The sequence below is a fragment of the Mytilus californianus genome, unplaced genomic scaffold (genome assembly GCF_021869535.1).
Source record: "Mytilus californianus isolate M0D057914Y unplaced genomic scaffold, xbMytCali1.0.p SCAF_5, whole genome shotgun sequence".
NCBI lineage: Eukaryota > Metazoa > Mollusca > Bivalvia > Mytilida > Mytilidae > Mytilus > Mytilus californianus.
In genome coordinates this window covers 15,538,007-15,550,903 of record NW_026262701.1, presented here as the reverse complement: position 1 = coordinate 15,550,903, position 12,897 = coordinate 15,538,007, and the positions used below count along the sequence as shown (strand labels likewise).

Below are 12,897 nucleotides of genomic sequence, written 5' to 3'. Positions count from 1 at the left end.
ATTTTTACTCGACCAGTCTGAATTGGTCTGAATTTTAATTAATATTACTCGACCCAGTCTTAACCATACTCGACTGTACTGATTTGTACTTGACCCTTATCTTTGCTATTGAAAATAGTCTCAACTATTACTCTACCAGTCTGAAACAGTCTTAACCCATTCTCGTCCTGTACTCGACCAATACTTGATCAGCTCTCGACCTATTTTTTTCATTCTGAACCGTACTCTACTAAAGGTCTGAACAATACTCGACCAGTCCGAACCATACTTGACCAAATAACCTCTACTTTTTATAATTTTGATTGTTAAAATAACTTTTTTAACTGACATGACAACAGCCACAATAAAATAAAGATATTTATAAAAACAGATTTTTACATCCTTACATGATTCTCTTAGATTTATCAAATCGAGATAGTTAAATTATCTAATTTTAAAGTCGTGAGTCTTGTTAAATAAAAAGACTTTCTTTTACCTGAAAACCACAGCTATACTGAGGGTAATAAAACCTTATTAAGGTTCTTTTTGTTTGGCATGTGTTGTTCTTTTTTAATCAAAACTTGATTTTCCTAAATTCCTAAATAAAAACTACTTAGGTTTCATGGTTACATACAATAAAGAGGTAACAACAGCAAACAAAATCACTCACATTGTTTAACCTTATATCAGAAATATATCTATTACTATTTATAATTTGGGATATATATATTTTAAAAAGGGATAAAAAATTAAAGAAATGATTAGGGGTAAACTATAAAGTAATACATCCTGCTTGGGGCACACTGATTAAAAAGATCACACCTGGTCAGAGAGTAATACATTTTAAATAACATCCATAAAACTTAAATAACAAGGCTTTTTGAATCCACTAGATAAGTAATACACGAGTTTAAGAAAAATAGGATTTTCTTTTTACCTGTAAAACACACCTGTACTAAGGTAAAGTGCTTCTTGTATGCCAAGTCTTTAATTTTGACAAAACTTATTTTAAATTTAATTAAAATAAATTTCTACTGAAACTTTGGAATGCATTTTCTTTTTTAAAAGGTTATCAAGGATTGCTATGAAAGTATTATTATGATTTAAATTTTCCTGAAAAATTCCCATACCGCGCAATGTTCTCTAAATCCTGCTGTGTTTTGATTTGCAAAATGTAAAATACATAACACAAACGTATATACGTGTACGCACAATAACGAATTCCATGAAAAACATTTTCTGCTAATTAGAATATTACTTGGAAAGGTGTAATTTTACAATCAACATATTTTTAAATCAATAACCATTATTATTTATCTTGGGAATTAAATCCTGAAAATAGTTGCATGACTAGCCAGGTCCAATAAAGAGGAAAATAGTGGTAGGTAATTTTTAATTTTATATTAGTTTTCATTTATTTATTCAATACTGAGTCGGATTATGTTTAGTTGTATACGTTCAAATATATCACTACTTACTATATATATTTATTCATTTTAGCGTTATTTCATATCGTTTACAAAGTTTACTTTTAATTTGTGTATTGCACTAGTATATTACGTGATTCAGTCGTTAACGTTACATCTTCTACTTTACAATTTGTCGGAGTATGGTTTCGTTATATTATATTATAAACGATTTAACAAACAACGATTAATTGTTAACTCAAATAGGAAAAGAAAAGATGTCAATTTACACACTTCCTCTTGTAATTCTAATGCAAGCGTTAAAACAACAATGTTGAATTTGGTTATGTGTAAAATCAGATAGCTGCTTTTCATATGTATCTTTAAAACACTGTGAATCTGAATATATATCGTTAAAATGAATGCAGATATTGTTGTAATTTTGTGATATTGTTGTTTCTTTGAAATGTTTATATCAATTGGTCATAAATTGAAATTCTAAACAGCAAAGGAACACACTGATAAATGATGGATACAGTATATTCAATACTAAATGTTACTGACCTGATTTTTGTTATTTTTTTCCAATACGAACATAAATAGTATTGCTAAAATGAATTGTTATTGTTGTGTATAAATTACTCAAATAACATAATTTAGCTTGTCTTTAACAATTGCAGCTTCTCGTCATTTGTATTCATTGCTAAAAGATGCTGTCCATATTGACATTGATCCTCATCGTTTCAACAGCTTATGCAGGTAACCTTTGATGAAAAAGACAACTAAGTATTAATATTTTCTGTATGAATAAACCTCATATAAGTATCCTGGATTTTAATTGGTTGATAGCAAATGCATCTTTCGTGTTTTTTTTTTAAATAAGATAACTATTGTTAGTCTCACTATATCCGAGGTATATGCACAAGGATATGCCTTTTAAATTTTTCAATCCTCTTTGCAATGATATATGTCAAAGCGTTCATGCCTTTTTTACACTTCACGAAGACGCTTCATCATTTGTGGGCTTTTTTAATGGACTTTTTAAGAAAAAAGGTAAATCAATTGAATTAAATTTCAAATGTTTAACTTCACCATCTCTATTCATATTCGGTGTAATTAAACAGATATATATCATGCGAACATTACCTTCGCCTGGCTGTTCAAGAAGTTTTACTTTCTCATCACTTGTGTTTTTCGCAAGTACCCATCATGAACATGATATTTCAACCTTCAAACGACCTCCTTTTCTTCACATGTTTCTATTATTTCTTTTTAATCAATGACAGTATAAAATAGATTTATAAGGTATCAACACTTTCACAATTTCACAATACTAACAGGACATTGGCCAAAAGGAACGTATACACTTGTCAAACCTAAAACAGGATGCCCTTCAAGATGGAAGGAAGGATGGCGGAAGCAAGACAATGAAGATCGTAGGAACTCTAACAGCATAACACCTGGACATCATTTCCATGGTAGGTTAAAATTATTTGTTAAGAAAAATAAAATTGCAGATTCTATCTAGCCATCAACTCAAACATTGCTTCTGTGCGAAAAACAATAATGGTTTCCACATCTAAATCGTGAACACAGAAAAATATGTTGATACGATGTGTTCTGTTTCCTTGTCATATATAACATGTACATGTTGGTTAGGTAAACTGAATGGTTTAAAATACTAGCCGGTTTACCTTGCAGGTTCCTTTGGAGGAAACATGGTATTCCACTTTTGTACCAAGGATGAGCATGTCATATCCGGTAATTATAATTGGCCAAGAGGAAACTACTGTATTTTGAGGCAAGGAATATCCTGTCCACCAGGTATATGTATTTTAAACTTAAATAAAATGATCAGAACTCGAATCCCATACAAAACCTTGGGTGATATCAGGAGCTCCGGAAGGGTAAGCAGATCCTGCCGTGTTGATCATGGTATGGGTAGGTCAAATTTCGATGATAGGTCTCAATCGGTGATGTCAAGGTTGAGGAACAGAGGTCGGGATTGGGTCTATAGCTTACATTCCAGAGATGACTATTTTTATATACTCCCGTCACCCATAAGCGTTGATAGTTTCGAAATACAAGAACATTGGCTTTCGTATGAGACAGATATTTATTCTCCATAATAAGGGTCAGTATCAATCGAACAAATAGAAAGCAACACAACAACAGACACAAACACAAATATAATTGTCAATTTAAATAGTTCCGATGATAATAGTTATAATGAAATTATCTTTTGAAAAGGCACACTTAAAAAGTAAAATATCAAAGATAGCGAACTCCAAGGAAAATTCAAAACGGAAAGTCTTTTATCAAATGGCAAAATCAAAAGCTCAAACACATCAAACGAATGGAAAACAACAGTCATATTCCTGACTTGATACAGGCATTTCCTCATGTAGAACCTGGTTTTATAGCTAGCTAAACCTCTCACTTGTATGACAGTCGCATATAATTCAATTATATTGACAACAATGTGTGATTAAATCGAACAGACATGATAGGTAAAATTGTCAAAAATTGGGGTACAGCAGTCAACATTGTGTTATAATCTTAATCACTATAAAATCAAATAATTATTTCAAGAAAGACAAACAAAATGGCATATAGACACTCTATAGACAAAGTACATGGGCAAAAATGAAAGACGAGAGTACAAAAATGGCCATAGCACAATAACACAACGAATGTATTAATACCGAGCCACGCCAAAAGTATATTACCAGAAATGGACTAAACAATAAAGGTTAAAAATATATAAAAAGACAAATAAAAGCCCCATAACACGTAATTAAGATGATAAACAACGTCATTACATAGAATCTATACTTCAGGACCATCATGTATTATTTGTGAAGTTGATACGGAATATTTATCAACAAGATCTTGGTATCTTCCAAAGAACTTTTTTAGAAAAAGGACGAAACGTTCCTTGACATAACCCTGGTTCGTCAACTTTCTGCTCAGACACTGGTGACATTTTACAAAGTCTGAGTAGCAGCTGCAAGCTCTTAAATACTGAATGAGTTGGGAAATGTATATCCCATATGCAGGTGAAGTTGGTATATTGCTGCTAAAGTGGGTGAAATTTATAATTTCAAAATTAAAATCGTCTCGTTTGGGAGAAATCCGTGATTTTTATTTCTTTAATTTTAGTTCTTGAGGATATATTAATAGAACCAAATCAGATGGAAAGAACATATCAATATATCTGAGTGTGAAATTAAACTACTCCTTGCAAATCACCTCTTTGTGATTTTGTTTTTGATTATGCAAGTAAGAATAATGGTCAAAGACAACAAAGAGCTGCGCTGACAGTCTTCAAAATTGTTATATATGTGTTCATCCTTTCTCTAATATCTCGTTTGATCATAAGTATGCACATTTTTGAAACATTATTTTGGCTTATGTTTGGTAAGAACGCACATACACTATAAAGTCAATTGATAACGTAAAACGGTTTATTTTTGATTATCGTTCATAAGTTTTGTTTATCCGATTTATTTTACTTTATGATTATGGTTATAGTGTCGTAGTATTTTAGAATAATGAATTTACCTCTATGTTTGAACACTTTGTGTTAAAGATAATGCATTATAACTGTTTAGGTTTCAGGACCGGAAGTATTCATTGGGATGATGAAGACAGACGAAATTCAAATGCACTCGGGGGTGTACTTCCCAGTGGATCATATGGGAGAAACACTCTCATAAACTATTGCTGCAGGTATAACATTTTGAATAAGAATACAAGCTAATATGAGTTATCATTTATTGCTACACATACCCTTTTGACGCACTCGGTCTCGTTCTGTTTGGAGTTCATGTAAATCCCTCATTTTTGTATGTTACCTGGATGTGTCTATTCTTAATCGATTAAAGAATTTTTAACGTTACACTTAATTGAAACAAAATACCCAAGCAGTACTATGAGTATCCTCACATACATTATTATTTCATTGTTTTCAGATCTGACGGTTTAGCACGAAAAAGAATCATTCTTCCAAAAAATAAACCATTCTATTTATTGCGATTTCGATCACCATGCCAACAGGTGAAAGGAATGCTTGTCAGAGAGGAGATTGTGCACTCAGATGACGAGGACAGTAGAAACAAAAATAGTGTCAGCGGAAGTCATCCGATGAATGATGGGGGCAGAAACAACAGGCTCTTCTACTGTTATTATTATTAAATTTTTACTACCGGAAGCCTCACAACGAATGTAGGGGAAAACAACATATTCTTCTATTGTTATTTAACCTGAATAAATTGCAGAGATTCAAATAATGAATCTTTTTTAACATTCATCATGCATTTTATTTTTATTTATCATTGAGTGTTCGCATACATACACGAAGTATATATAGTTAACTTTGTTTTGGGTGCATGAGATTCTATCCATGTTGTCTGTGTCGTGTTGTCATGAAGAACATCATCCATTGGATGTTGGATGTGTACAGATTGATATTTTAGTCTTGGATACATGATTTGTTTTCATTAGTTGTTATTGGCTTTGAACTAGCTGTCAGTAACTGCGAGTACTCTCAGATCTGTACTTAGTGTCTTTTTGTTTTTGTGATGTATAAGTACCCGTCCACTTCCACTCTGTGCTTTTGTTAGATGTATTTCTATTTGTATCCATCTGATGAGCTAAGCCTTTTTTCATCCGATTTTGATAGTTTGTTCTTATATTGTACTGTTACACCACTGTCCCGGGTTAGGAGGAGGGTTGAGCGCTCACAAACATGTTAATCCCGCCACATTCTTTATGTGCCTGTCCCAAGTCAGGAGCCTATAGTTCATTGGATGTCGTTGATTCATGTATGTCATATTTGTTTTTCGTAAATTGTTTTGTTATAAATTAGACCGTTAGTTTTTTTTTCAATTGAATTCTTTCATATTTTTCATGTCGGGGCCTATTATAGCCGACTATACGGTATTGGTTTTCTCATTGTTGAAGGCCGTACGGTTGCCTATTATTGCTTACATCCACTTCATTTGAACTTTGGTGGATAGTTGTCTCACTGGCAATCATACCACATCTCCTTATTTTCATATCATATCATTTGTTTTGATATCTTCAGATATGTTTGTACACTTACTTTATACTTTAAACGGGTATTGGAATTCTATCTTGAAATATAATAAGTTTCACTATTTTTAAAAGAGAGGCGAAAGATACCAAAGAGATATTAAACTCATTAGTCGAAAACGAAGTAACAATGCCAAAGGAAGGAACAAAAACTTACCAAAAGACATACAACAGTACACATAACACATCATAGAAAACTTAAGACTGAGCAACACAAACCACACAAAAACCCGGAGTCGATCTCTGGAAAGGTTAGCAGATCCTGTTTCACATGTGACATTCTTTGTGTTACTCCTATAAAGTACGTTGATACACTATATCGACTCTTATCTAACCCTTAATAGCTCTTTCAATTGCCAACGGTCTTTTTTTTAGACTTGGCAATGGTTGCCAATATTGTCTGTTCTGTAATGATACATGTAAGGTCACAGTTGGATAGGGACAATACATTGAGGTTCGAAACGGGGTTTCAATGCAACTACTCTCATAAATTCAATTTTCCAAAAAACTTTTCGAATCGACTTCTCCTTTTTCGTGTTTTATCCCAATGTTGAACATTCATGCTAAGGCTGTGGGTCCAGTTGAATTAATCATTGGTCCATAAAGCAGGTATCCGAGTTCCGATTTTACTGCAGTCGGACCTGGTCCACGGATTACTATATATTCTACGATGTCACAGTAGTAATTATAACTTATCAAAAACTGAAATCTCAAATTAAGTCCTGTCGCTTACAGGGTTCGCTAATCTACATCCACTAAGGTACAGCAGTTTAACAGCATTCTTTCCCCTGCGATTGTGTAATGTGCTGCGATCGTCATTTTTCTTCCACTCTGAGTTTGCAAGTCTATTGTGGTAGTGTCTAGGTTGTGAATATTTCTCGTTGTATCTCCAAATGCTGCAAGGCTTATTGTTGTCGAAATTCTAATTGGTTTCAATTGTAAATCGGCAGCTTACTCCTTGCTTATAAATTACTTCTAAAAAGTTTACTAGCAGTAACTGACATGTTATCTGCCCAAATTGCTGAGATTGCTGTTTTTCACAATAGCGGTATGTCTGGCCTTGGTTAAACGTACGATGTCGATGAATAAAATATTACAGTGTCATTGGCGCTCTCTACTGTGTTTATGAAGGCTTTTTCTTAGGTACAAGTTGCTATTCGTTTACACTTCCCTTTCTTGATTCTCGTCCTTGTCACAAAGGCTTGATATCACATTTCCTACATCAAAATCGTGAGCGATTGTAGCATACCCTTTTTAACGTAATACTAGCAAAGTTTCTTTCTCTGTCTACATCACTGGTACATTTGAGAGATGAATGCAATTGTAAGCAATAAACACAAGTTTTGGGATAGGTCTAGCTAGCTCTAAAACCAGATTTAATCCACCATTTTTTTTCGGAAAATGCCTGTTCCAAGTCATGAATATGGCAGATGTGTTTCACTTGTTTCGTTGATTGATAGCGTTTTTGTGGACTCCCCCTTTTCAATTTGCATTGGAGTTCGGTATTTTTGTTATTCTCTTTTGTTACGAACTGGGTTCGTACAGTTCTTTAGGGTTCGGCTGCTGTATAAAATGGTCCCAGGGGGTAAACCCGTCTGCAACTTTTCAAATAAGATTAAGACCAAAAGTGATTAGAAAATATCAAGTGATTGTCCGATCGACTCTTACCCGAGTATGAACAGAGGAAAATATAGTATTCAAAAATTACCTCCCCTGCAAACACTAAACATGTGGTGTTTTCAATGTTTGTCCCGTTTTAACAAGAACGATATTAATTATAAATTAACAAGAAAACTTTCTGGTAAATAGTAAAAAAACAAAATTAATTTTAAACAACTAAATGTAATGTTATCAATTCCCTCCTAATATAGCAAATGAAAAGTAAAGCAGGCTACAAATGCTTTGTGTAAATTGGTTTGAAATGTTGCTTTGTGAATAAATTCCTCGGGTCCCTAAAACAAAAAACGATGAAAAGACAAACAACATCTTACAAAAAACAACACAGAATACTAAAGACTGAGCAACACGAATCCCACCAGTTGAGAAAGGACACATTGATTGTAATTGACTTCTAACTAGATTCCAGTAGCTGTGCGTACACATAGATTGGCACTGTGTGTCTTTTGTCTTTTTATGACTGGTTTTGTGAATGGGGGTTAAGTGTCGATTTGATAAGTCAGGCCCTGTTTTAATAACTTTTACAGTTTGTTCTTATGGAACTTTTGCTGTTGCATTATTATGCTGTTGCACCTCTGTCCCATACTACAGGGAGGATTGAACGCTCGCAAACCTGTTTTACCCCATTACATTCTGTATGCGCCTGTCACAAGCCAGGAGCCTGTAATTTAGTGGTTGCTGTTGGTTGCTGTCTATAATATTTGTTTTTCGTTTATTGTTTTGGACATTAATGATTTTACATTTTGTAAAGTAGGGCCTTTTTAGCTATCTATATGTTATGGTATTGTTTATTGTTGAAGTCCGTACGGTGACATGTCTATGTTTATTTCTTTCTAGACGTTTTTTTTTTGTTTAATCGTTTTTCAAGGCTGCCATTTGGTTTACTTATGAACCACATCTCTTTTTTTCACATACAATCTTTGAATTGTATAACTTATTATAATATAATACAGCCTTTACAGTAATCGCTGTGCGGCAAAAAGGGGAATAATTTTTTAGAATGTTTGTTACAAGAGACTGGCAAAAACTTGATTTTCATGCTTTCTCAGCACTATTTGGTATAATATGAATATTCGAAACGGTTATTGATATACAAGTATATACATATGTAAATATTTGGTAATATTCAACTCAATTGGTTAAAATACACAAAATGAAATTGAGAATGGAAATGGGGAATATGTCAAAGAGACACCAACCCGACCAAAGAGCAGAAAACAGTTTGTATAAATATTTCAAACATTTCCAAGAAATGTTTGCATGAATTATATCATGAAAACAACGAAACATATGCTACTGAAAATACGAATATCAATAACTTTTACCAATTATAATTAAGTTAAAGTCAAAAATGTATCAAATATATATGAAAAAAAAAAAAAACATAACCATACGAAACCACTACACAAAGTATATCGCCTTTCTCAAAAGATTGAAATATGGAAATGAAAACATAAATTGAATATTTTCACTTTCTCTACACCATCAAGACAATATCATAATTCGAGGCAAGAGAGATTTATTGAGAACTAAATTAATTAAACCAATTAACTGCAAAATGTTAGTTTAAATAGGATATTTGAAACAATCAAATTCATATCGAAGTAATTCAAATTCATAGTCATATCAATCACGAGCATATCGTAGCAATAAAAAAAAGGTTATAGAATTTTTTTTTCAAACGGTAATGTCTACAATTAGATTGTGATGCGGAAAAAGCTTATGTATTTGATATTTAAAAAAATATATAGATCGTTTTATTTTTAATAATCTTCATCAAATCGGTCATCTTATCTCTGCAAGGATTTGTATAGTAAGAAGCATTTCTTACTATACAAATCCTTGATCTCTGTAAGGAGTCACCAAGTGAAAAGTATACAACTGTATTTCTCCTTAACTTTTCCCAGTTTTAATAATAATTGTTTTAAATAAGCATAAGAAATATCCCGATATGGGTTTGTCTGCATTAATGCCAAATTTCATGAAATCCGATTGATTACTATACATAAAGTACAAAAAATGTATCTATATTGATGCATCATATACTATGGTAGATAAGACTGTGTGGCTGTGTGTTAAAAAAAAACTTAAATATTTTGAATTTCGGATTTAAAAGAAACTCTGAGGAGCTAGACTAACCATAAAGGACCAAAAGAAAAATCAAGACCGGTCTGGCCTCGCGAAATAAGAGCAAGAGACATGGTCCTTAGAATCTTTGAATACATAGTTTTGTCATTGAGGAATTCTTCAATGAACATAATCCCAACAGTACGTTTTCAGATACTGAACTGAAATTACCAACGAGGGCTGACAGTTCATGCGTAGAGAGTGTGACTCGGTAGTTGAAAGTAAGAAATTGCAAGTAAATATGTCTGTATGTATCAGTTATAAAAATAGTCATTATTTTGCAAAGATGATTAATTCTCAAAAAATCTTGTGCATAGATTTTAATTTGATTAAGCATTTTATTGGATGAAAATATTTATTGAAATTAACAAAGAATGATATATAAAATGTTCTGAAATAATAATGAACTATGTAAATGTCAGCTGTGTTTTGATTGGTTAGCTTGAGGTCCTTTCTCAAGTGTGTATAAGGACTTTGTGTAAAGAATTTTTACACAAAGTTGATTAAAATTAAGAATGGAAACGGGGAATGTGTCAAAGAGACAACAACCCGACCAAAGAGCAGAACACGGCCGAAGGCCACCAATGGGTCTTCAACACAGCGAGAAAGGGCTTCAGCTGGCCCGTTAAAAATGTATACTAGTTCAGCGAAAATGGACGTCACACTCCGAAACATATAAATGAACCAAAATTTAAAAAAAAACATACAAGACTAACAGTGGTTCCTGACTTGGGACTTGGCGCAAAAATGCAAAAAGCAGTCCGAGTCCGATGTTAGATAAGGTAACAGAAGAAACGTAGCAAAATGACAATGTTGTTGTTCAAGCAATAAGATTGCTATGTCTAGTAATTAACAATTATGATTAACGCATAATTGTTGTGATAAAAAAATCTTTTGTTTGCTTTGAATTTCGCTGAATTTTCGTTTAGTATAGATTTACTCAGGGCACTGCTCAAGATTGTGCCTTTCCGTATTCTTCGAGACATTTTTGTATATTCCTTAATATCAATATATGGTACATCACAAATCGGGTTTATTTTTCTGTAATATATAATGGATAAAAATAACTCTTTTTCTTATGCGAGGATCATATTTAGAAAATTTTGCTAGTACTGTTGATTATGTTTTTTATTCTAAGTTATCTGTCATTAACCAGTTTTCCAACAGACACTGAAAATGGAAAATGAAGCATGTAATAATTGTAGGAGTAGTTTTACTAATTACTATTGGAAAGTGATTAAAGTTAATAAACCAGACTTTCTTCGAATGTATACGTATTCATTTCATATTTTTTAACAACTGCAATTTTGCGAACTTGTATTTCAGGATGTTCGCTACTCTGTTTCAAAATAACAAACTTTTTAAAAGACTGTTATAAATTGATAGTATATAGATGAAGGAACTAAAAAAGCAGAAAAAAAATGAAGGGTCTGTGTGCTTGTTTTCGAGATATTAGCCATTGAAAATTTGGCGGGAAATGATTCTCTCTAGATTTTTCATACATTTAACATGAAAACAATGAAAAAAAAACAAGGATTTTATAAGATTTTCAAATATGGCTCTTTTAACTATATATTATAAAATTATGAAAAGAAAAGTAGGGGTTAGTGGGCAAAATTTTTAATGGCACTACCTGGATAAAACCAGAGGATTCCGAATATCTGGCAAACAATCAAACTACAAGAGGAGCGAACATCCTTAAGCATATTTGTGTTTTAAACTATTCTATTTTCCAAAGTGCAGCGTTAAATTCCATCATTTCAGAACATAGAATATCAACTACTGTGCTCAATCATCTTGTTTCCCAAAAAGAGTCCTTAATAGAAGTAACTTAATTAGAATTAACATTTATTCTAATAAACGGAGACACCATTGCTCGTCTATAAATCAAAGGTTTTTTTAGAAAAAATAGAATGATTATATTTTTTGTAAGCTTAATTTTAGTATTTTACACAGTTAGATGATTTTTTTTCAACTATTCTATATGTCTAGTTCTTTTAGAAAAGACGCAATCATCCAGGATGTTATGCTATCATATATACAAGCTAGTCCGTCGTGCAGATATTGGAATGGAAAAGTTATTTCTGAAAAAATAAAGATCTATATTTCGAGGACTTGCTGTTTTCACCTTGCCTAATATAATGGTCTGTTCAAAAGCTATCCTTCATAGTTTGAAAATCTACGAGCGCAATGATCGTTACTGAAAATCTGTATCAAGCATGACAATGATTGAGATCCATTTGTCACAGCCACGGTAATATCATATTTTTCTTGTGGAGCTGGAATCGCTTACCTTGCGGAACAACTAAGGATCTATCCAATCGTAAATGTGGTAATTTTGCCCTATATATATATTGTTTTGTGAACTTTGTTTGTGTTTATATATTTTTTGACAATGGTGTTGTCTATCGATCTTTGAATAATCATTTTTACAGCCCACGTATAGTTACTTTCTTACTTTTTTTAACTGACAAAAGCATATAAGGTATACTTTAATTTTGATAATACTTCAATAATTTTAAAATTTGACAAGAAACCATTAGAAATTTTAACAGTTCCTGCAGAGAACATTAGATAACATTTTTTTCTGAATAATTTAGATGTTTCAATG

General features: G+C 32.3%; 1 protein-coding gene across 1 annotated transcript; it reads left to right on the top strand.

The window, feature by feature from the left end:
* Positions 1-1,275: 1,275 nt before the first annotated feature.
* Positions 1,276-5,697, top strand: LOC127703114 (uncharacterized). Its single transcript, XM_052207562.1, has 6 exons — positions 1,276-1,360; positions 2,066-2,144; positions 2,726-2,863; positions 3,087-3,209; positions 5,000-5,117; positions 5,360-5,697. Exons 2-6 carry the CDS (start codon positions 2,096-2,098, stop codon positions 5,580-5,582), a joined length of 651 nt encoding a protein of 216 aa, XP_052063522.1. The 5' UTR covers positions 1,276-1,360; positions 2,066-2,095; the 3' UTR covers positions 5,583-5,697.
* The last annotated feature ends 7,200 nt before the right edge of the window (positions 5,698-12,897 follow it).